The following is a 25,309-nucleotide window of genomic DNA, read 5'->3' as shown; positions in this document are numbered from 1 at the left end:
TCTGTTGGCCTTATCCTCCCTGGCGTCTACATCTGACTCAACCCCCAGCAATGTGATTTACTGCTGGCAAGTTACTCAGTTCAAGGCCAATTTTGGATGTGAACAAAATGCTGCCCTTGCCCGTGACACCCACACCACAAGAATAAATCTTCTAAAAATCTCTATCGAGGAAGCTGAGGTCAGGTCAGTGCATCTGACATAGAAACTAGGCGCAGGCGAGACCATTCGGCCCTTCGAGCCTCCTGTGCCATTCAATCTGATCATGGCCGATCTTCGATCTCTGCCATATCCCTGCTTTCTCCCCATACTCCGTCTCGCCATTAAAATCTAAAACCTTATCCATCTCTTTCTCGAATACATTCAGTGACTCGGCCTCCACAGCCTCCTGTGGTAGAGAATTCCACTTCTTCACTACCCTCTCAGTGAAGAAATGTTTCCTCCTCTCAGTCCCACATATACATTAATATCCCGTATTCCTGAGACTGTGTCCCCTGGGTCTAGATTCCCCAACCAGGGAAAACATCCTCTCTGCATCCAGGCTGTCCGGCCCTGTTAGAATGTTATACGTTTCAATCAGATCACCTCCCATCCTTCTAAACTCTAGTGAATATATGCCCAGTCGAACCAATCTCTCCTCATCGGACAGTCCCACCAATTCCAGTATCAGTCTAGTGAACCTACGCTGCACTCCCTCTGTGGCAAGTATATCCTTTCTGAAGTAGGAAGACCAAAACTGCATGCGATACTCCAAATGCAATACTCACCAAAGGCCTCTAAAACTGCAATAAGACATCTCTGCTGCTGAACTCAAATCCTTTTTCAATGAAGGTCAACGTAGCATTCTCGCCCCTATCATTCACATGGTCAATAACCCTAATTTCCCAGTTCAGTGCACCAGTGACCACTACCTGAGGCTTAACCATAGCCGAGTTCTTGTTGGAGACACCACGGGGCGGGATTCTCCAGCCCCCCGCCGGGACAGAGAATCGCCGAATTCTCCGGTGCCGGAGATTTGGCGGGGGCAGGAATCCGCGGACGGGCCTGTGCCGTGGGGGCACTCTATTCTTCCGCACCGGCGGTTGCAGCGGTCCACCATGGCCGGTGCGGAGACGAAGCCCTCTGCGCAGGCGTTGGGATGACACCAGCACACGCTGGCGCTCCCGCGCATGCGCCAACTCGCGCCGGCCGGCGGAGGCCCTTCGCCGCCGGTTGGCGTGGCGTCAAGCCCCGTCCCCACCGGCCGGCGTGGCGCAAACCACTCCGGGGCGGGCCTAGCCCCTGAAGGTACGGAGGATTCCGCACCTTCGGGGCGGCCCAACGGCGGAGTGGTTCCCGCCACTCCTTCCCGCCGGAGATGCCCACCCCGCCGATTGCCACAGAATCCCGCTCCACGTGTCCATGCTGCCCACATGGGTGGGATCTATCTGAATGGGAGCAGAGTGCCAGAGTGCGCGATTAGCCGGGTGTTTCCCAGCACTCAGAACACCGAGAAACACCACCCCATCGAATGGCCATTCAGGTCGATCGAGGGCCTCAGCGGGCAACGCGGGGCTCGGCCACACTTAGTCCCGTTTCTGCACTGAGAAACTCCCCTCGCTGGAACCCCTCAATGCAGGAAGAGATCGGGACATCATCTTTAAATGGCATCCCATTGCTTGACATCCTCCTCCTCCTGCGTGACCCCCCAAACCGCCTCTCCGCCCCCCCCCCCCCTCCCCCTCCCCAAGCCCCATATCACCTATAACGGGGTCCTCAGCCCCCATGACCTGCACAGGGCACCTCCGGGTCAACTCTCCATCGCACAAAAAATGCCAGCTTGGCACCTTGTCAGCCTAGCACTCTGGCCGTGCCCCTGCCAGCTGGCAGTGCCACTTTGGCTGTGCCAGGCTAGCACCCAGGTAGCACCACCAGGATGCCCACCTGGCAGTGCCAGGATGCCCAGGTGGTACTACTGGTGCCAGAGTGCCACTTTGCCCAAAGGGCATGCACCTGGTGGCCTCCGATCCCCTGGGAATCCCCCAGGAGTGCCGTTCCAATTGGTCCTAGTTTGTGGAGACCAGTACTGAACGGTGCTCGCTTGAGGACTCCAAGGCGAGGGGGTTAGATCCCACACCTTGGCTGGATCTCGGGAACACATACCAAAGTGAGACTATCCGTCTCACTCCAACATGCAGATCTGCCAGGAGCTAATCCCGCCCACGATGGGCAGGATTCACATTGCGGCGTTTCTCGAGATCGCAATGGATCTCCCGGCAGATACCGGAAGAGGGATCTCCCGACATCTACTGACCACGCCGGGCTTCTTTCTGGGCGAGACGCGCCCGGTACACCGCGGCCTCAGTCCGGGAAATCACAGGCGGGATTCTCCTGCCTCCCAGCCACGTGCCCCCGGTGGCCGGAGGAATAGCCACCCCGCGTTGACGGGAAACCCACGGGCGGGGGTGTGCTGCCAATGGCACCAGACAAACCCACTGGCGAATTCTGGCCAACATTACTACATAAAATGTAGAACTGCACCAACAAATAAACTAGGGTCAAAATCTGACCAGATTTCACAATGTTGAATGTAAATGACCTCAGACCTACAACTCAATGCAAACTCACTCTAACGTCGGATAGGAAACTTCCCCAAATAGCATAGTGAAGTGTCGAGTATCCATCCTGGGCTACGGTTTAACTCTTTCCCTCCGTTCCAGTGATGAAGAGGTGCAGTGAAATAAGTGCCTCACAGGCTGATATCAAGACCAACCTGTCACAGTTGGATAGTAAGGGTGAGTACGTCCTGAATTATCTATTCCTTCGACTCAAACTATCCCCTGTCTATCAAAAGGTCCCAGTGATGTGAAGATCTTGTAAATTTGCGGCATAAATGTGCAATTCGGGCTGGAATCACGGCGAGAAGGTGGTGGAGTTTGGGACGTGGGCGGGTTATGGATGTAAGTCACCGATTCCGCGATCATTTTTCGACAGAACCCCCTCAACCAAATATATCTCTGCCCAGTTTACAGGCCTCATTCCCGCAGTCATTATAATGGGTGTCCAACAGCGGCACTGGTTTCAAGATCCCCCACGTAGCCCGGGAGGGTTCTCAGGTGCATGGCTGGCTGGAGTGAATCAGGTCGAGCAGGAGGGACTGAAGGAAACCCACGCAGACACGGAGAGAATGTGCAAACAGTGACCCAAGGCCGGAATTGAACCCGGGTCCCTGGCCGTGTCCATCGTGCCTCTCTGCCTGGGCAATTCAGCTACACCCCCTGCCCCTCCTTTTCCCCACAGCCCTGTGATGTACCATCAATTACCTCCAGCGCAGGAGAGCACACCCTTTTATACGCCACCTGTTGGGCGGAGCCAAAAGGCAGGAATTTACCATTGTACCTCTAATATACGGGCAGTGCCATAATACATATAATATACCACCAGTGGTGTTCACCACACCCTGCAAACTATTTCTGTTCAGACAATGACCCGGATCCCTGTGACTAACACGGCTTCCACCACACACTCAGGCAGTGCTCTCTCTCACTGTTCAAAAAGAACCTTTCTTCCCCATGTCACCATTGATTGTTTCGGCAGTCCCGTTTTATGCTGGCGTCCTCGGGTTCTCGACCCTTCAGCCAATGGAAACAACGGTGGGGAGGGCCGAAAAATCCCACCTCATGCCCAAGATCCTACGTTCTGTTTGAAACATTCCCTTATCAGCAGCAACCATTTGTCCACATGCAACACAGCTCTCTGCTCCGGCACCAGCGTGATTGTACATTGTATCCCCCCCCCTCCTTCCTATCAACTCATTCACATTGTTCTTCGTTAACTTAATCTGCCACGTGGCAGCCAGTCACCTAAGTCATGGGAATAGAAGTAGGCCATTCGGCCCATCGAGTCTGCTCTGCCATTCAATGAGATTGTGACTGATCTGCCAACTCCACTTTTCCGCCTTTTTCTCTTATTGATTTAAGTTATGAAGAGAGTTTCAAAGAACAAAGAACAAAGAAATGTACAGCACAGGAACAGGCCCTTCGGCCCTCCAAGCCTGCGCCGACCATGCTGCCCGACTAAACTACAATCTTCTACACTTCCTGGGTCCGTATCCCTCTATTCCCATCCTATTCATGTATTTGTCAAGATGCCCCTTAAATGTCACTATCGTCCCTGCTTCCACCACCTCCTCCGGTAGCGAGTTCCAGGCACCCACTACCCTCTGTGTAAGAAACTTGCCTCGTACATCTACTCTAAACCTTGCCCCTCTCACCTTAAACCTATGCCCCCTAGTAATTGACCCCTTTACCCTGGGGAAAAGCCTCTGACTATCCACTCTATCTATGCCCCTCATAATTTTGTAGACCTCTATCAGGTCTCCCCTCAACCTCCTTCGTTCCAGTGAGAACAAACCAAGTTTATTCAACCGCTCCTCATAGCTAATGCCCTCCATACCAGGCAACATTCTGGTAAATCTCTTCTGCACCCTCTCTAAAGCCTCCACATCCTTCTGGTAGTGTGGCGACCAGAATTGAACACTATACTCCAAGTGTGGCCTAACTAAGGATCTATACAGCTGCAACATGACTTGCCAATTCTTATACTCAATGCCCCGGCCAATGAAGGTAAGCATGCCGTATGCCTTCTTGACTACGTTCTCCACCTGTGTTGCCCCTTTCAATGACCTGTGGACCTGTACTCCTAGATCTCTTTGACTTTCAATACTCTTGAGGGTTCTACCATTCACTGTATATTCCCTACCTGCATTAGACCTTCCAAAATGCATTACCTCACATTTGTCCGGATTAAACTCCATCTGCCATCTCTCCGGCCAAGTCTCCAAACAATCTAAATCCTGCTGTATCCCTCTGACAGTCCTCATCACTATCTGCAATTCCACCAACCTTTGTGTCGTCTGCAAACTTACTAATCAGACCAGTTACATTTTCCTCCAAATCATTTATATATACTACAAAGAGCAAAGGTCCCAGCACTGATCCCTGTGGAACACCACTGGTCACAGCCCTCCAATTAGAAAAGCATCCTTCCATTGCTACTCTCTGCCTTCTGTGACCTAGCCAGTTCTGTATCCACCTTGCCAGCTCACCCCTGATCCCGTGTGACTTCACCTTTTGTACTAGTCTACCATGAGGGACCTTGTCAAAGACAACATCCACTGCCCTACCTGCATCAATCATCTTAGTGACCGCCTCGAAAAACTCTATCAAGTTAGTGAGACACGACCTCCCCTTCACAAAACCATGCTGCCTCTCACTAATATGTCCATTTGCTTCCAAATGGGAGTAGATCCTGTCTCGAAGAATTCTCTCCAGTAATTTCCCTACCACTGAAGTAAGGCTCACCGGCCTGTAGTTCCCGGGATTATCCTTGCTACCCTTCTTAAACAGAGGAACAGCATTAGCTATTCTCCAGTTCTCCGGGACATCCCCTGAAGACAGTGAGGATCCAAAGATTTCTGTCAAGGCCTCAGCAATTTCCTCTCCAGCCTCCTTCAGTATTCTGGGGTAGATCCCATCAGGCCCTGGGGACTTATCTACCTTAATATTTTTTAAGACACCCAACACCTCGTCTTTTTGGATCTCAATGTGACCCAGGCTATCTACACACCCTTCTCCAGACTCAACATCTACCAATTTCTTCTCTTTGGTGAATACTGATGCAAAGTATTCATTTAGTACCTCGCCCATTTCCTCTGGCTCCACACATAGATTCCCTTGCCTATCCTTCAGTGGGCCAACCCTTTCCCTGGCTACCCTCTTGCTTTTTATGTACGTGTAAAAAGCCTTGGGATTTTCCTTAACCCTATTTGCCAATGACTTTTCGTGACCCCTTCTAGCCCTCCTGACTCCTTGCTTAAGTTCCTTCCTACTTTCCTTATATTCCACGCAGGCTTCGTCTGTTCCCAGCCTTTTAGCCCTGACAAATGCCTCCTTTTTCTTTTTGACGAGGCCTACAATATCACTCGTTATCCAAGGTTCCCGAAAATTGCCGTATTTATCCTTCTTCCTCACAGGAAAATGCCGGTCCTGAATTCCTTGAAAGCCTCCCACATGTCAGATGTTGATTTGCCCTCAAACATCCGCCCCCAATCTATGTTCTTCAGTTCCCGCCTAATATTGTTATAATTAGCCTTCCCCCAATTTAGCACATTCATCCTAGGACCACTCTTATCCTTGTCCACCAGTACTTTAAAACTTACTGAATTGTGGTCACTGTTACCGAAATGCTCCCCTACTGAAACATCTACCACCTGGCCGGGCTCATTCCCCAATACCAGGTCCAGTACCGCCCCTTCCCTAGTTGGACTGTCTACATATTGTTTTAAGAAGCCCTCCTGGATGCTCCTTACAAACTCCGCCCCGTCTAAGCCCCTGGCACTAAGTGAGTCCCAGTCAATATTGGGGAAGTTGAAGTCTCCCATCACCACAACCCTGTTGTTTTTACTCTTTTCCAAAATCTGTCTACCTATCTGCTCCTCTATCTCCCGCTGGCTGTTGGGAGGCCTGCAGTAAACCCCCAACATTGTGACTGCACCCTTCTTATTCCTGATCTCTACCCATATAGCCTCACTGAGGTGTCCTCCCGCAGTACAGCTGTGATATTCTCCCGAACCAGTAGTGCAACTCCTCCTCCCCTTTTACATCCCCCTCTATCCCGCCTGAAACATCTAAATCCTGGAATGTTTAGCTGCCAATCCTGCCCTTCCCTCAACCAGGTCTCTGTAATGGCAACAACATCATAGTTCCAAGTACTAATCCAAGCTCTAAGTTCATCTGCCTTACCCGTAATACTCCTTGCATTAAAACATATGCACTTCAGGCCACCAGACCCGCTGTGTTCAGCAACTTCTCCCTGTCTGCTCTGCCTCAGAGCCACACTGTCCCTATTCCCTAGTTCTCCCTCAATGCTCTCACCTTCTGACCTATTGCTCCCGTGCCCACCCCCCTGCTATACTAGTTTTCGATAGGCTGGGGTTGTTTTCGCTGGAGGAGAGAAGACTGAGGGGCGACTTGATCGAGGTGGACAAGATTCCGAGGGGCGTGGACAGGGTGGATAGGGAGCAGCTGTTCCCCTTCGTTGACGGGTCAGTTACGAGGGGGACATAAGTTCAAGGTCAGATGCAGAAAGTTTAAGGAGGATTTGAGGAAAACCTTTTTTACCCAGAGGGTGGGGACGGTCTGGAACGCACTGCCAGCGAGATCTTCCATTCCATGTGGTGTGGGTACACCCACTGTGCTGTCAGGGAGGGACATTCAGGATTTTGACCCAGCGACAGTGAAGGAACAGCGATCTATTTCCAAGTCAGGATGGTGAGCGACTTGGAGGGGAGCCTCCAGGCAGGACGGGAAAGGTTAATTAAAACTCTCCAATTTTCAAGACTGAGATTGTTGGTGGATCAGGGTATCGAAAGGAAATGGGGTACAGACCGGACCTGACATAAAAGAACGGCGATTCTCAAGGGGCTGAATAGCCTCCTCTACATACAATGAGTGAACAATGATGAGAAATCTCTGGATGTTGCCAATGTAAATGATGTTAGGCTACGGATGCCACCTCAAGGTCTAAAGCTCACCCCAAATTCCAGTTGCAGGAACGTCGGAGGAAACGAGGAGCTCACTCACTGAACTGAGCACTGACCTCTCACAGCTGAAGAACAGTAAGTGTTAACATTCCTCAGGCAAATCCCCCCCCAACAGCTCTTTGTATTTGGATGGGAGAAAACTAACTGCAGAATATCTGATGCTTTTCCGAAGTAACGAACCAAAGCCACCACTGAGAGTTAACAAGGCAGCAATACGTCTCCTGCCATTGCCTCCAGGAGATGGTGGAAGAGGTCCCGGGAGGGAGAGACAACTCGACAGTGATGGAAACAGATTTGTGGTACGCTGTGGAGAAGGATACAGTTATCATTGCCAATCCTCCAGCAATTCCTGGAGACTTTCCCTGGGGAATACACATAAAATTCACAGAAAATCCATAGACTTCCTCTCGTGCAGAAGGAGGCCATTTGGTCCATCAACTCTACACTGACCCTCCGACAGAGCATCCTACCTAGGCCCACTCCCCTGCCACATCCCTGTAACCCCCCCCCCGCCCCCCCAACCTGCACGTCTTTCGGGACTTGTGGGAGGAAACCAGAGCACCTGAAGGAAACCCGCGCAGACACGGGGAGAACGTGCAGACTAAACACAGGCAGTCACCTGAGGTCAGAATCGAACCTGGGTCCCTGGCGCTGTGAGGCAGCTGTGCTAGCCACTGAGCCACCGTGGCGCTCCAAGCCCTGACAGAAATCACAGGAATCGTCAAAAGAGCCCACCCGCGTGACCTGAGATTCCCGCCCACGGGTCAACTGACCTCTGAATGGTCTGTCAAATCTACCACCAGGCCCGCGGCGATTCCTGCGATTGGAATATTTACCCCCCCCCCCCCCGCCGCCATCATTGGGTCCTCTTCGGAAATCACTTGAGTCTGTTAGCGAAATGTTAAGATGGGAGAAGAGCCTGTGTGACTGGACAGGGAATCCTGCCGCTGGAAGTCATGTGTTTGAACCTCATTGTAAAACAGACGTATCCGCAGCCCATTGTACACCCCCCTCCCCCCCGCCCCTCCCCTGCAGTAACATGGAGACACAATGGGTGACCGGACCATCTCACACTGTGGGCCAGACTCACGGAGAATTCCGGAAATACTCAGCAGGTCAGAGAGCCCAACCGCGAGAGAGCGAGAAACAGAGTTAACATTTCATCCCGAGAAATAGAAACTCTTGTTTTTCTCTCCACGGACGCTGCCAGGCTTGCTGAGTGTTTCCAGAAAGTTCTGTCTTCACTGCAGATTTCCAGCGCCTGCAGTAATTTGCTGTCGTGCCCCGAGCCTGTTGTTGGGGCTGAAGCTGGAGTGACTCTCCGTCTACTCTCCGCCTCCAGGCGCTGATCCATCCTGTAATACAGCCCAGATTCAGTCCATGAACATCAAGCCATTCTGCAACAGGCTCATATACCACACCGAACCTGTCTGGGGCCCTGTGACTGAGCCCAGTTCCCCATTCCCTGCATCAGTATTTAACTCACTATCTCTCAAAAAATGGGGGCAAACTTGACCCGTGACCCATATCGCAAAATGCCCCTGCGTGATTTGAAGATAATATTGAAGCTGGGTTCAAACTGATCCTGACCGACTCTGGGACCCACAGTATAACGGCCCCCTCTGCTGACAAACCAAGAGTGAGCCACAGGGAGGCCTGTGATGAAAATCAGGCGCATTGATCATCAAAGTTCTCTGGAGACATGAATTGCGCGAAGGAGCGTTTGGTAAGGAGCTCTTGTGGGGTGGGCACGCCTGCTCTATGTCAGGATCTCCGGGTTCGAGTCCCACCCCAGGATTGGATGGCCGAGGAAGGTGCGCCCATAATGTGGCCAATCAGGTTGAGTGTCGACCTGTAAATTCCTTCCCATGAGCCAGTGGCAGGCGGCAAGTGCAGGGGAGGGAGTACTGGACGGCATTGGGCTGGAAAGGAATTGGAGTCTCTTTTGTAGTTTCGCAACCCCTATTTACAAATGCATGTTACCACGGCAACTGGGACTCTTTGGGTGGTGGGGTACAGTTGGCTGGATGGCCTGTGTGGATCAGATTGGTCCCCATGTGGTTTGATTCCTGTTCTGGGTGGGGTCCTACGCGTGGGGTGGAGGCCGCAACGTGTGGGCCGGACAAGCCTTCGGGCAGAGAACTGAATATGGAGCTCATTGGGTGTTGGCAAACCCAACTGTTCTGCAAACCCCTCCACAATCCGTTGAGATACTTGGGCAAATCTCTCGGGAGATGTGAGCTGATTCTTGCCTTTCATTTCAGTTACACAGATGCTCACTGAAGTGAGGAACTCGCAGGATGATGTCAAGGTGGAACTGTCACAGATAAAAGCTAACAGTGAGTAGTAACAGAGTCGGAGAGGCCTTGGGCTAGCTCCTGACACCATCCACAATCAGAGGTTGACATTCAGGATGGCCACAGGCTGCTGTTCAACCTAGGCCAAGGTGTAGAGGGGGAAGAAGCTCCTGGAAATGGTTCTGGTCACAGAGTGGACTTCCGGCCTACTCCATGACACGCCCCTGACCCCTTCTCAATCCCACGTATAATCGAACCATTTCAACACAGCCACAGTCTATGATCCAGGAATTCCACCAATTCCAGTGATATTTTCCCAGAGTGGAAATGGAGTGGAAAAGCATCGACTGCACCCGTTTCCAGTTTACTAGGAAGCAACCAACAAGAGAACAGGGTCCTGCCTCAAAACTCTCCCCACCCACCCCACCTCAGGGGCTCAGGGTGAGAAATGACAGGGTTCTGATCTCACTGCACAATCTTACAGCCCGGACAGAATGAGCATCTCTCTCACTCGTGTTTCTCAGTGAATGTACCAACATACAAACTAAAAGGATGGCTTGACAATTCACATTCTTGTTGTCTAATCCCTTCATGGCCATATCTCTGTCAACTCCTCCAGTTCTACACTCCTCTGTATCTCTGTAACGTCCTCCAGTTCTACACTCCTCTGTATCTCTGTGAACTCCTCCAGCTCTGCACTCCTCTGTATCTCTGTAACCTCCTCCAGTTCTACACTCCTCTGTATCTCTGTAACGTCCTCCAGTTCTACACTCCTCTGTATGTCTGTAACCTCCTCCAGCTCTACACTCTTCTGTATCTCTGTAACCTCCTCCAGTTCTACACTCCTCTATATCTCTGTGAACTCCTCCAGTTCTACACTCCTCTGTATCTCTGTAACCACCTCCAGTTCTACACTCCTCTGTATCTCTGTGAACTCCTCCAGTTCTACACTCCTCTGTATCTCTGTAACCACCTCCAGTTCTACACTCCTCTGTATCTCTGAGAACTCCTCCAGTTCTACACTCCTCTGTATCTCTGTAACCACCTCCAGTTCTACACTCCTCTGTATCTCTGTAACCTCCTCCAGTTCTACACTCCTCTGTATCTCTGTAACCTCCTCCAGCTCTGCACTCCTCTGTATCTCTGTGAACTCCTCCAGCTCTGCACTCCTCTGTATCTCTGTAACCTCCTCCAGCTCTACACTCCTCTGTATCTCTGTAACCTCCTCCAGTTCTACACTCCTCTGTATCTCTGTGAACTCCTCCAGTTCTACACTCCTCTGTATCTCTGTAACCACCTCCAGTTCTACACTCCTCTGTATCTCTGAGAACTCCTCCAGTTCTACACTCCTCTGTATCTCTGTAACCTCCTCCAGTTCTACACTCCTCTATTCTCTGTCAACTCCTCCAGCTCTACACTCCTCTGTATCTCTGTGAACTCCTCCAGTTCTACACTCCTCTGTATCTCTGTAACCTCCTCCAGTTCTACACTCCTCTATATCTCTGTGAACTCCTCCAGTTCTACACTCCTCTGTATCTCTGTAACCACCTCCAGTTCTACACTCCTCTGTATCTCTGTAACCTCCTCCAGTTCTACACTCCTCTGTATCTCTGTAACCTCCTCCAGCTCTGCACTCCTCTGTATCTCTGTGAACTCCTCCAGCTCTGCACTCCTCTGTATCTCTGTAACCTCCTCCAGCTCTACACTCCTCTGTATCTCTGTAACCTCCTCCAGTTCTACACTCCTCTGTATCTCTGAAAATGAAAATGAAAATGGCTTATTGTCACAAGTAGGCTTCAAATGGATTTACTGTGAAAAGCCCCTAGTCGCCACATTCCAGCGCCTGTTCGGGGAGGCTGGTACGGGAATCGAAACGTGCTGTTGGCCTTCCTTGGTCTGCTTTAAAAGCCAGCGATTAACCCAGTGTGCTAAACTAGCCCCTACACGCCTCTGTATCTCTGTAACCTCCTCCAGTTCTACACACCTCTGTATCTCTGTAACCTCCTCCAGCTCTACACTCCTCTGTATCTCTGTAACCGCCTCCAGCTCTACACTCCTCTGTATCTCTGTGAACTCCTCCAGTTCTACACTCCTCTGTATCTCTGTAACCTCCTCCAGCTCTACACTCCTCTGTATCTCTGTAACCTCCTCCAGCTCTACACTCCTCTGTATCTCTGTGAACTCCTCCAGCTCTACACTCCTCTGTATGTCTGTAACCTCCTCCAGTTCTACACTCCTCTGTATCTCTGTAACCGCCTCCAGCTCTACACTCCTCTGTATCTCTGTAACCTCCTCCAGCTCTGCTCTCCTCTGTATCTCTGTAGCTCCTCCAGCTCTGCTCTCCTCTGTCTCTCTGTAACCGCCTCCAGCTCTACACTCCTCTGTATGTCTGTAACCTCCTCCAGTTCTACACTCCTCTGTATCTCTGTAACCGCCTCCAGCTCTACACTCCTCTGTATCTCTGTAACCTCCTCCAGCTCTACACTCCTCTGTATGTCTGTAACCTCCTCCAGTTCTACACTCCTCTGTATCTCTGTAACCGCCTCCAGCTCTACACTCCTCTGTATCTCTGTAACCTCCTCCAGTTCTACACTCCTCTGTATGTCTGTAACCTCCTCCAGTTCTACACTCCTCTGTATCTCTGTAACCTCCTCCAGCTCTGCACTCCTCTGTATGTCTGTAACCTCCTCCCGTTCTACACTCCTCTGTATCTCTGTGAACTCCTCCAGCTCTACACTCCTCTGTATGTCTGTAACCTCCTCCAGTTCTACACTCCTCTGTATCTCTGTGAACTCCTCCAGCTCTACACTCCTCTGTATCTCTGTGAACTCCTCCAGCTCCACACTCCTCTGTATCTCTGTAACCTCCTCCAGTTCTACACTCCTCTGTATCTCTGTAACCTCCTCCAGCTCTGCACTCCTCTGTATCTCTGTAACCTCCTCCAGTTCTACACTCCTCTGTATCTCTGTAACCTCCTCCAGTTCTACACTCCTCTGTATCTCTGAAAATGAAAATGAAAATGGCTTATTGTCACAAGTAGGCTTCAAATGGATTTACTGTGAAAAGCCCCTAGTCGCCACATTCCGGCGCCTGTTCGGGGAGGCTGTTACGGGAATCGAAACGTGCTGTTGGCCTTCCTTGGTCTGCTTTAAAAGCCAGCGATTAACCCAGTGTGCTAAACTAGCCCCTACACGCCTCTGTATCTCTGTAACCTCCTCCAGTTCTACACACCTCTGTATCTCTGTAACCGCCTCCAGCCCTACACTTCTCTGTATCTCTGGAACCGCCTCCAGCTCTACACTCCTCTGTATCTCTGTAACCTCCTCCAGCCCTACACTCCTCTGTATCTCTGTGAACTCCTCCAGTTCTACACTCCTCTGTATGTCTGTAACCTCCTCCAGTTCTACACTCCTCTGTATCTCTGTGAAATCCTCCAGTTCTACACTCCTCTGTATCTCTGTAACCACCTCCAGTTCTACACTCCTCTGTATCTCTGTAACCTCCTCCAGTTCTACACTCCTCTGTATCTCTGTAACCTCCTCCAGCTCTGCACTCCTCTGTATCTCTGTGAACTCCTCCAGCTCTGCACTCCTCTGTATCTCTGTAACCTCCTCCAGCTCTACACTCCTCTGTATCTCTGTAACCTCCTCCAGTTCTACACTCCTCTGTATCTCTGAAAATGAAAATGAAAATGGCTTATTGTCACAAGTAGGCTTCAAATGGATTTACTGTGAAAAGCCCCTAGTCGCCACATTCCAGCGCCTGTTCGGGGAGGCTGGTACGGGAATCGAAACGTGCTGTTGGCCTTCCTTGGTCTGCTTTAAAAGCCAGCGATTAACCCAGTGTGCTAAACTAGCCCCTACACGCCTCTGTATCTCTGTAACCTCCTCCAGTTCTACACACCTCTGTATCTCTGTAACCTCCTCCAGCTCTACACTCCTCTGTATCTCTGTAACCGCCTCCAGCTCTACACTCCTCTGTATCTCTGTGAACTCCTCCAGTTCTACACTCCTCTGTATCTCTGTAACCTCCTCCAGCTCTACACTCCTCTGTATCTCTGTAACCTCCTCCAGCTCTACACTCCTCTGTATCTCTGTGAACTCCTCCAGCTCTACACTCCTCTGTATGTCTGTAACCTCCTCCAGTTCTACACTCCTCTGTATCTCTGTAACCGCCTCCAGCTCTACACTCCTCTGTATCTCTGTAACCTCCTCCAGCTCTGCTCTCCTCTGTATCTCTGTAGCTCCTCCAGCTCTGCTCTCCTCTGTCTCTCTGTAACCGCCTCCAGCTCTACACTCCTCTGTATGTCTGTAACCTCCTCCAGTTCTACACTCCTCTGTATCTCTGTAACCGCCTCCAGCTCTACACTCCTCTGTATCTCTGTAACCTCCTCCAGCTCTACACTCCTCTGTATGTCTGTAACCTCCTCCAGTTCTACACTCCTCTGTATCTCTGTAACCGCCTCCAGCTCTACACTCCTCTGTATCTCTGTAACCTCCTCCAGTTCTACACTCCTCTGTATGTCTGTAACCTCCTCCAGTTCTACACTCCTCTGTATCTCTGTAACCTCCTCCAGCTCTGCACTCCTCTGTATGTCTGTAACCTCCTCCAGTTCTACACTCCTCTGTATCTCTGTGAACTCCTCCAGCTCTACACTCCTCTGTATGTCTGTAACCTCCTCCAGTTCTACACTCCTCTGTATCTCTGTGAACTCCTCCAGCTCTACACTCCTCTGTATCTCTGTGAACTCCTCCAGCTCTACACTCCTCTGTATCTCTGTAACCTCCTCCAGTTCTACACTCCTCTGTATCTCTGTAACCTCCTCCAGCTCTGCACTCCTCTGTATCTCTGTAACCTCCTCCAGTTCTACACTCCTCTGTATCTCTGTAACCTCCTCCAGTTCTACACTCCTCTGTATCTCTGAAAATGAAAATGAAAATGGCTTATTGTCACAAGTAGGCTTCAAATGGATTTACTGTGAAAAGCCCCTAGTCGCCACATTCCGGCGCCTGTTCGGGGAGGCTGTTACGGGAATCGAAACGTGCTGTTGGCCTTCCTTGGTCTGCTTTAAAAGCCAGCGATTAACCCAGTGTGCTAAACTAGCCCCTACACGCCTCTGTATCTCTGTAACCTCCTCCAGTTCTACACACCTCTGTATCTCTGTAACCGCCTCCAGCCCTACACTTCTCTGTATCTCTGGAACCGCCTCCAGCTCTACACTCCTCTGTATCTCTGTAACCTCCTCCAGCCCTACACTCCTCTGTATCTCTGTGAACTCCTCCAGTTCTACACTCCTCTGTATGTCTGTAACCTCCTCCAGTTCTACACTCCTCTGTATCTCTGTGAAATCCTCCAGTTCTGCACTCCTCTGTATGTCTGTAACCTCCTCCAGTTCTACACTCCTCTGTATCTCTGTAACCTCCTCCAGCTCTACACTCCGCTGTATCTCTGTGAACTCCTCCAGTTCTACACTCCTCTGTATGTCTGTAACCTCCTCCAGTTCTACACTCCTCTGTATCTCTGTGAAATCCTCCAGTTCTGCACTCCTCTGTATCTCTGTAACCTCCTCCAGTTCTACACTCTTCTGTATCTCTGTAACCTCCTCCAGCTCTACACTCCTCTGTATCTCTGTAACCTCCTCCAGCTCTACACTCCTCTGTATGTCTGTAACCGCCTCCAGCTCTACACTCCTCTGTATCTCTGTGAACTCCTCCAGTTCTACACTCCTCTGTATGTCTGTAACCTCCTCCAGTTCTACACTCCTCTGTATCTCTGTCAACTCCTCCAGCCCTACACTCCTCTGTATCTCTGTAACCTCCTCCAGTTCTACACTCCTCTGTATCTCTGTCAACTCCTCCAGCCCTACACGCCTCTGTATCTCTGTAACCTCCTCCAGTTCTACACTCCTCTGTATCTCTGTAAGCTCCTCCAGCTCTGCTCTCCTCCGTATCTCTGTGAACTCCTCCAGTTCTACACTCTTCTGTATCTCTGTAACCTCCTCCAGCTCTACACTCCTCTGTATCTCTGTGAACTCCTCCAGCTCTGCACTCCTCTGTATCTCTGTAACCTCCTCCAGCTCTGCTCTCCTCTGTCTCTCTGTAACCTCCTCCAGTTCTACACTCCTCTGTATCTCTGTAACGTCCTCCAGTTCTACACTCCTCTGTATCTCTGTGAACTCCTCCAGCTCTGCACTCCTCTGTATCTCTGTAACCTCCTCCAGTTCTACACTCCTCTGTATCTCTGTAACGTCCTCCAGTTCTACACTCCTCTGTATGTCTGTAACCTCCTCCAGCTCTACACTCTTCTGTATCTCTGTAACCTCCTCCAGTTCTACACTCCTCTATATCTCTGTGAACTCCTCCAGTTCTACACTCCTCTGTATCTCTGTAACCACCTCCAGTTCTACACTCCTCTGTATCTCTGTGAACACCTCCAGTTCTACACTCCTCTGTATCTCTGTAACCACCTCCAGTTCTACACTCCTCTGTATCTCTGAGAACTCCTCCAGTTCTACACTCCTCTGTATCTCTGTAACCACCTCCAGTTCTACACTCCTCTGTATCTCTGTAACCTCCTCCAGTTCTACACTCCTCTGTATCTCTGTAACCTCCTCCAGCTCTGCACTCCTCTGTATCTCTGTGAACTCCTCCAGCTCTGCACTCCTCTGTATCTCTGTAACCTCCTCCAGCTCTACACTCCTCTGTATCTCTGTAACCTCCTCCAGTTCTACACTCCTCTGTATCTCTGTGAACTCCTCCAGTTCTACACTCCTCTGTATCTCTGTAACCACCTCCAGTTCTACACTCCTCTGTATCTCTGAGAACTCCTCCAGTTCTACACTCCTCTGTATCTCTGTAACCTCCTCCAGTTCTACACTCCTCTATTCTCTGTCAACTCCTCCAGCTCTACACTCCTCTGTATCTCTGTGAACTCCTCCAGTTCTACACTCCTCTGTATCTCTGTAACCTCCTCCAGTTCTACACTCCTCTATATCTCTGTGAACTCCTCCAGTTCTACACTCCTCTGTATCTCTGTAACCACCTCCAGTTCTACACTCCTCTGTATCTCTGTAACCTCCTCCAGTTCTACACTCCTCTGTATCTCTGTAACCTCCTCCAGCTCTGCACTCCTCTGTATCTCTGTGAACTCCTCCAGCTCTGCACTCCTCTGTATCTCTGTAACCTCCTCCAGCTCTACACTCCTCTGTATCTCTGTAACCTCCTCCAGTTCTACACTCCTCTGTATCTCTGAAAATGAAAATGAAAATGGCTTATTGTCACAAGTAGGCTTCAAATGGATTTACTGTGAAAAGCCCCTAGTCGCCACATTCCAGCGCCTGTTCGGGGAGGCTGGTACGGGAATCGAAACGTGCTGTTGGCCTTCCTTGGTCTGCTTTAAAAGCCAGCGATTAACCCAGTGTGCTAAACTAGCCCCTACACGCCTCTGTATCTCTGTAACCTCCTCCAGTTCTACACACCTCTGTATCTCTGTAACCTCCTCCAGCTCTACACTCCTCTGTATCTCTGTAACCGCCTCCAGCTCTACACTCCTCTGTATCTCTGTGAACTCCTCCAGTTCTACACTCCTCTGTATCTCTGTAACCTCCTCCAGCTCTACACTCCTCTGTATCTCTGTAACCTCCTCCAGCTCTACACTCCTCTGTATCTCTGTGAACTCCTCCAGCTCTACACTCCTCTGTATGTCTGTAACCTCCTCCAGTTCTACACTCCTCTGTATCTCTGTAACCGCCTCCAGCTCTACACTCCTCTGTATCTCTGTAACCTCCTCCAGCTCTGCTCTCCTCTGTATCTCTGTAGCTCCTCCAGCTCTGCTCTCCTCTGTCTCTCTGTAACCGCCTCCAGCTCTACACTCCTCTGTATGTCTGTAACCTCCTCCAGTTCTACACTCCTCTGTATCTCTGTAACCGCCTCCAGCTCTACACTCCTCTGTATCTCTGTAACCTCCTCCAGCTCTACACTCCTCTGTATGTCTGTAACCTCCTCCAGTTCTACACTCCTCTGTATCTCTGTAACCGCCTCCAGCTCTACACTCCTCTGTATCTCTGTAACCTCCTCCAGTTCTACACTCCTCTGTATGTCTGTAACCTCCTCCAGTTCTACACTCCTCTGTATCTCTGTAACCTCCTCCAGCTCTGCACTCCTCTGTATGTCTGTAACCTCCTCCAGTTCTACACTCCTCTGTATCTCTGTGAACTCCTCCAGCTCTACACTCCTCTGTATGTCTGTAACCTCCTCCAGTTCTACACTCCTCTGTATCTCTGTGAACTCCTCCAGCTCTACACTCCTCTGTATCTCTGTGAACTCCTCCAGCTCTACACTCCTCTGTATCTCTGTAACCTCCTCCAGTTCTACACTCCTCTGTATCTCTGTAACCTCCTCCAGCTCTGCACTCCTCTGTATCTCTGTAACCTCCTCCAGTTCTACACTCCTCTGTATCTCTGTAACCTCCTCCAGTTCTACACTCCTCTGTATCTCTGAAAATGAAAATGAAAATGGCTTATTGTCACAAGTAGGCTTCAAATGGATTTACTGTGAAAAGCCCCTAGTCGCCACATTCCGGCGCCTGTTCGGGGAGGCTGTTACGGGAATCGAAACGTGCTGTTGGCCTTCCTTGGTCTGCTTTAAAAGCCAGCGATTAACCCAGTGTGCTAAACTAGCCCCTACACGCCTCTGTATCTCTGTAACCTCCTCCAGCTCTACACACCTCTGTATCTCTGTAACCGCCTCCAGCCCTACACTCCTCTGTATCTCTGTGAACTCCTCCAGTTCTACACTCCTCTGTATGTCTGTAACCTCCTCCAGTTCTACACTCCTCTGTATCTCTGTGAAATCCTCCAGTTCTGCACTCCTCTGTATGTCTGTAACCTCCTCCAGTTCTACACTCCTCTGTATCTCTGTAACCTCCTCCAGATCTACACTCCTCTGTATCTCTGTGAACTCCTCCAGTTCTACACTCCTCTGTATGTCTGTAACCTCCTCCAGTTCTACACTCCTCTGTATCTCTGTGAAATCCTCCAGTTCTGCACTCCTCTGTATCTCTGTAACCTCCTCCAGTTCTACACTCTTCTGTATCTCTGTAACCTCCTCCAGCTCTACACTCCTCTGTATCTCTGTAACCTCCTCCAGCTCTACACTCCTCTGTATGTCTGTAACCGCCTCCAGCTCTACACTCCTCTGTATCTCTGTGAACTCCTCCAGTTCTACACTCCTCTGTATGTCTGTAACCTCCTCCAGTTCTACACTCCTCTGTATCTCTGTCAACTCCTCCAGCTCTACACTCCTCTGTATGTCTGTAACCGCCTCCAGCTCTACACTCCTCTGTATCTCTGTGAACTCCTCCAGTTCTACACTCCTCTGTATCTCTGTAACCTCCTCCAGTTCTACACTCCTCTGTATCTCTGTCAACTCCTCCAGCCCTACACGCCTCTGTATCTCTGTAACCTCCTCCAGTTCTACACTCCTCTGTATCTCTGTAAGCTCCTCCAGCTCTGCTCTCCTCCGTATCTCTGTGAACTCCTCCAGTTCTACACTCTTCTGTATCTCTGTAACCTCCTCCAGCTCTACACTCCTCTGTATCTCTGTGAACTCCTCCAGCTCTGCACTCCTCTGTATCTCTGTAACCTCCTCCAGCTCTGCTCTCCTCTGTCTCTCTGTAACCTCCTCCAGTTCTACACTCCTCTGTATCTCTGTGAACTCCTCCAGCTCTGCACTCCTCTGTATCTCTGAAAATGAAAATGAAAATGGCTTATTGTCACAAGTAGGCTTCAAATGGATTTACTGTGAAAAGCCCCTAGTCGCCACATTCCGGCGCCTGTTCGGGGAGGCTGGTACGGGAATCGAAACGTGCTGTTGGCCTTCCTTGGTCTGCTTTAAAAGCCAGCGATTAACCCAGTGTGCTAAACTAGCCCCTACACGCCTCTGTATCTCTGTAACCTCCTCCAGCCCTACACTCCTCTGTATCTCTGTAACCTCCTCCAGTTCTACACTTCTCTGTATCTCTGTAACCGCCTCCAGCTCTGCACTCCTCTGTATCTCTGTAACCTCCTCCAGCCCTACACTCCTCTGTATCTCTGTGAACTCCTCCAGTTCTACACTCCTCTGTATCTCTGTGAACTCCTCCAGTTCTACACTCCTCTGTATCTCTGTGAAATCCTCCAGCTCTGCACTCCTCTGTATCTCTGTGAAATCCTCCAGTTCTACACTCCTCTGTATCTCTGTGAAATCCTCCAGCTCTGCTCTCCTCTGTCTCTCTGTAACCTCCTCCAGTTCTACACTCCTCTGTATCTCTGTGAAATCCTCCAGCTCTGCACTCCTCTGTATCTCTGTGAACTCCTCCAGTTCTACACTCCTCTGTATCTCTGTGAACTCCTCCAGTTCTACACTCCTCTGTATCTCTGTGAAATCCTCCAGCTCTACACTCCTCTGTGTCTCTGTGAACTCCTCCAGTTCTACACTCCTCTGTATCTCTGTGAAATCCTCCAGCTCTGCACTCCTCTGTATCTCTGAAACATCCTCCCGCTCTACACTCCTCTGTATCTCTGTAACCTCCTCCAGTTCTACACTCCTCTGTATCTCTGTGAAATCCTACAGCTCTACACTCCTCTGTATCTCTGTAACCTCCTCCAGCTCTACACCCCTCTGTATCTCTGTGAACTCCTCCAGCTCTACACTCCTCTGTATCTCTGTAACCTCCTCCAGTTCTACACTCCTCTGTATCTCTGTAACCTCCTTCAGCTCTACACTCCTCTGTATCTCTGTGAACTCCTCCACATCTGCACTCCTCTGTATCTCTGTAACCTCCTCCAGCTCTACACCCCTCTGTATCTCTGTGAACTCCTCCAGTTCTACACTCCTCTGTATCTCTGTGAACTCCTCCAGTTCTACACTCTTCTGTATCTCTGTAACCTCCTTCAGCTCTGCACTCCTCTGTATCTCTGTGAACTCCTCCACATCTGCACTCCTCTGTATCTCTGTAACCTCCTCCAGCTCTACACTCCTCTGTCTCTCTGTAACCTCCTCCAGCTCTACACTTCTCCGTATCTCTGTGAACTCCTCCAGCTCTGCACTCCTCTGTATCTCTGTAACCTCCTCCTGTTCTACACTCCTCTGTATCTCTGTAGCTCCTCCAGCCCTAACAACCCTCCCAATTTCTGTAACCTCACTATCTCTGTATCCTCCTTCAGCCGTTACAACCCTCCCCATCTCTGTTACTTCCCCAACCCCTACAACCCTTCCTATCTCTGTAACATCCTATGTCATGATATGCAAACATGCAAGCAATGAACATTCAGAATAGGACACAACCAATTGGCAGTCAGGACACTCAGAGGGGGCATCACCACAAGGGGGCATGACATAAACACTATAAACGGGACGAGGCACTCACACCCTGCCTCTTTCCACAGACAGACATCCAGAGAGTTAGACAGGGTTGATCAGCAGCAACACACCCCAGCACGTGGCTTAGAGCAGGCTGGTACAGTTAGGCTGAGTTACTGCAGTCAGATTAGCAGAGAGTCGATCTCATTTGAGAACTGTGTTAATAGTTCAATAAACACGTTGAACTCATTTCAGTGTCTGGAGCATCCTTTAATTAAGCCTGTGTTATCCGAAGCAGCATAACACAACATGATACCAGGAGTGACTGTCCAATCTATTTAGTTTAACTCAGCAAGATCCGTGACAACCAGCTACTGAATACAGGCACAATGGACAAGATTCAGGCTCCTCAACAGCTCAGGACCTCCGGCAATCTTAGTGCGAACTGCCGATCATTCAAGCAGAAATTTCAACTATACATGGATGCATCCGACCTCAATGGTGCGACCGATGCTGGGAAGATAGCTCTTCTACTCACCACTGCAGGTGACCATGCGATAGAGATCTTCAACTCCTTTCACTTTTCCAAAGGGCAGGACAAAACAAAGTATCACACCATCCTGGACATATTCGACAGCCACTGCGAGGTGGACACCGTGGAAATCTTCGAGCGCTACATCTTCAAAATGAATGAAAATCGCTTATTGTCACAAGTAGGCCAGTATTCCGGCGCCTGTTCGGGGAGGCTGTTACGGGAATTGAACCGTGCTGCTGGCCTGCCTTGGTCTGCTTTCAAAGCCAGCGATTTAGCCCTGTGCTAAACAGCCCCTCAAGCAGAGGATGCAAGGTAAAGACAAATCCTTCAACTCCTATCTAACTAACTGTAGACTGCTAGCGCAATCCTGCAACTTCGGTGATATCACTGACTCCATGATCAGAGACCAAATCGTTTTTGGAGTCCACTCTGATCCTCTGCGAGAGCAATTGTTGAAAATCAAGCACATGACCCTGCCTGTCGCGATTGAAACGTGTACTGTGCTTGAGAATCTAAAAATCACTATTCACAGTACAAACGGCAGAAAGTGAAAAACAAGCCTCCCAGGAGGTCGAGGGAGTTCAGGCCATCTCCCGGATGCAGCGCCTCCACATTGACGAAAGCGGCCATTTCGCGCGCTCTTCCCGGGGCCCGACGCATGCGTAATGCGATCAGGAACACGAAGCTGCCGAACTGCGCAGGTGCAGACGTCCAAGAACCGCACCGCGCATGCGCAACGACGCACTGAGCGTCATGACGCCGACGTCATGCCGTGTGCGAACTGTGGCACCGCCCATTTTTAAAAAACTGCCCTGCGAGGGGCAAACGCTGTTGAAACTGTGGGAAACCAAACCACTGTGCAGCCCTGTGCAGATCCGCACCACCAGTCAGGAGCCAGCGCTCCCAATTCCGACAGCGGCGTACCAGAAGTGTGCAACACCGAATGCCTGACTCTGATCCAGGCAGTGCGAGGGATCCAGGTGATGAATACCTGGACAACACTTCCCGAGTGGGCATTAAGGGGCTGGTTTAGCACACAGTTAAATCACTGGCTTTGAAAGCAGACCAAGGCAGGCCAGCAGCACAGTTCAATTCCCGTACCAGACTCCCCGAACAGGCGCCGGAATGTGGCGACTAGGGGCTTTTCACAGTAACTTAATTCTAGCCTACTTGTGACAATAAGCGATTTTCATTTTTTCATTACGAAGTGCGAATACGCCACTTCAGACACATCCCGAGTCCAATCAATCCTGCCCGTGGATTCCGAGGACGAATGGCATGCAGTGATGAAGGTCAACCACTGCCCCATCCAGTTCAAACTGGACAGAGGAGCCTCCGCCAACCTGATTTCGCAGGTGGACTTCAAGAGAATCAAGAAGCCCCCACAATCCTTCCAGCTGCCTGCAAACTCCTGGACTACAATGGAGACGCAATCAAGGCTCTGGGGTTCTGCCATCTGCAGGTGTCCAACGATACACACAAGCAAGCTTACGCTTCGAGATTGTTAAACCAGACAGGGCGTCCCTGCTAGGTGCGCACGCTTGCAAGCAACTGAACCTCATTCAAAGGGTCTACACCACGAGGCGTCCCATTCGGATCTTCAGGCCAGCACGACGACTTCCTAACCCAGTACCCAGATGTATTTAGCGGGATGGTCACGCTGCCGTACGAGTACAAGATTCTACTGCGGCCTGATGCCAAGCCAGTGGTCCACGCACCACGACGTGTCCCTGCTCCACTGAGAGAGCGCCTGAAGGCAGGGCTCACGAGTCTATAACAAAAAGGCATCATCTCCAAGGTCACTGAACCAACCGGCTGGGTCAGCTCGATGTTGTGCGTAAAGAAGCCTTCGGGGGACCTACGCACCTGCATTGACCCCAAGGATCTTAACAAAAACATTATGCGGGAACATTACCCCATCCCGAAGAGGGAAGTAATCACGAGTGAGCTGGCACACACGCGCTTCTTCACAAAATTGGACACATTCCAAGGATTTTGGCAAATCCAACTTGAAGAATCCAGCAGAAGTCTCTGCGCCTTCAACACGCCTTTTGGCAGATTCAGCTACAACTGAATGCCATTTAGCATCACCTCGGCATCAGAGATTTTCCATCGCATCATGGAACAGATGATGGAGGGAATAGAAGGGGTTCGTGTCTACATTGACAATATCATAATCTGGTCCACAACCCCAGAGGAACATGTGTCGCGACTCAAGAAAGTATTCCGACGCATACATGAACATGGCCTCAAGCTAAACAGGTCCAAGTGCTGTTTTGGGACATCCACGCTGAAGTTCCTGGGTGATCAGAGTTCGCAACACGGTGTGCGCCCGGACACAGACAAAATTAAAGCCACCGAGGCAATGAAAGGCCCCGAGGACAAGAAGGCAGTATTGCGCTTCCTGGGAATGGTCAATTTCCTTGGCAAGTTCATCCCGAATTTGGCCACACACACCATGGCCCTACGCAACCTGGTGAAAAAATCAACCGCCTTTGAGTGGAAGGAGCAGCACCGAACAGAGTGGCTGGAGCTGAAAGCCAAGCTCACCACTGCACCCGTCCTTGCATTCTTTGACCCAGACCGAGAGACCAAGATATCCACAGATGCGAGTCAGGATGGCATTGGAGTGGTGTTGCTTCAAAGAGATGACACGTCATCCTGGGTACCAGTAGCATACGCGTCACGGGCAATGACACCCACTGAGACCAGATATACGCAGATTGAGAAGGAGTGTTTAAGTCTTCTCACCGGCATCCTCAAATTTCATGATTATGTCTACGGCTTGCCAACATTTACTGTTGTTACGGATCACAGGCCTCTGGTCCACATCATCCAAAAGGACCTGAACGACATGACGCCCGTTTGCAGAGAATTCTGCTCAAACTCCGGAGGTATGATTTCAATTTGGTGTACACACCTGGCAAGGAGCTCATCATCGCATTGTCCCGCTCCGTCAACTCACCCAGTGACCCACTGGAGATCATCCATCACATTGAATTGCAGGTACAGCTGTGTGCAAGCACTCTCCCGGCAACAGATAAGAAGATCGTTCTCATCCGAGACGGCCAAAGACCCCCTGTTCAGCGAGTCATCCACAACCTCAGCAATGGCTGGCAGAAAGGGCAATGCCCTCAATTCTACAACGTCAAGGATGACCTGATGCTGATCAAGCTGGACGGGATAGACACCCCGCTACGTCTCCAGAGCATGGTGCTGCGGCAGATTCATGAGGGACACCTGGGCGTAGAAAAGTGCAGACGCAGGGCCCGGCAAGCTGCCCACTGGCCCGGCATCAACCAGGACATCACGGACATGGTCCTGAACTGCGAAACCTGTCAGAGGTTCCAACTAGTGCAGAGCAAGGAGATGCCCCAACCACATGACCTAGAGACCACTCCATGGTCCACGGTTGGCATTGACCTATTCCACACAAATGGTCGCGACTATACTTTAATCATCGATTACTTTTCGAACTATCCTGAGGTGCTGAAGCTGCCAGACCTCACCTCACGGACCGTCACCAAAGCGGTAAAGAGACATTCTCACGGCATGGCAT

General features: G+C 50.5%; 1 protein-coding gene across 1 annotated transcript in view; it reads left to right on the top strand.

The window, feature by feature from the left end:
- The first annotated feature begins 9,862 nt into the window (after window positions 1-9,862).
- Window positions 9,863-25,309, top strand: part of LOC140403402 (uncharacterized) — a 960,939-nt gene continuing 945,492 nt past the window's right edge. Inside the window, exon 1 of the mRNA XM_072491328.1 lies at window positions 9,863-9,918. Coding sequence (XP_072347429.1) covers window position 9,918 — 1 coding nt within the window. The 5' untranslated portion in view covers window positions 9,863-9,917. The remainder of the gene's footprint in view (window positions 9,919-25,309) is intronic.

Source organism: Scyliorhinus torazame, chromosome 27 (genome assembly GCF_047496885.1).
Source record: "Scyliorhinus torazame isolate Kashiwa2021f chromosome 27, sScyTor2.1, whole genome shotgun sequence".
Classification (NCBI taxonomy): Eukaryota; Metazoa; Chordata; class Chondrichthyes; order Carcharhiniformes; family Scyliorhinidae; genus Scyliorhinus; species Scyliorhinus torazame.
This window is presented reverse-complemented; position numbering and strand designations above follow the sequence as displayed.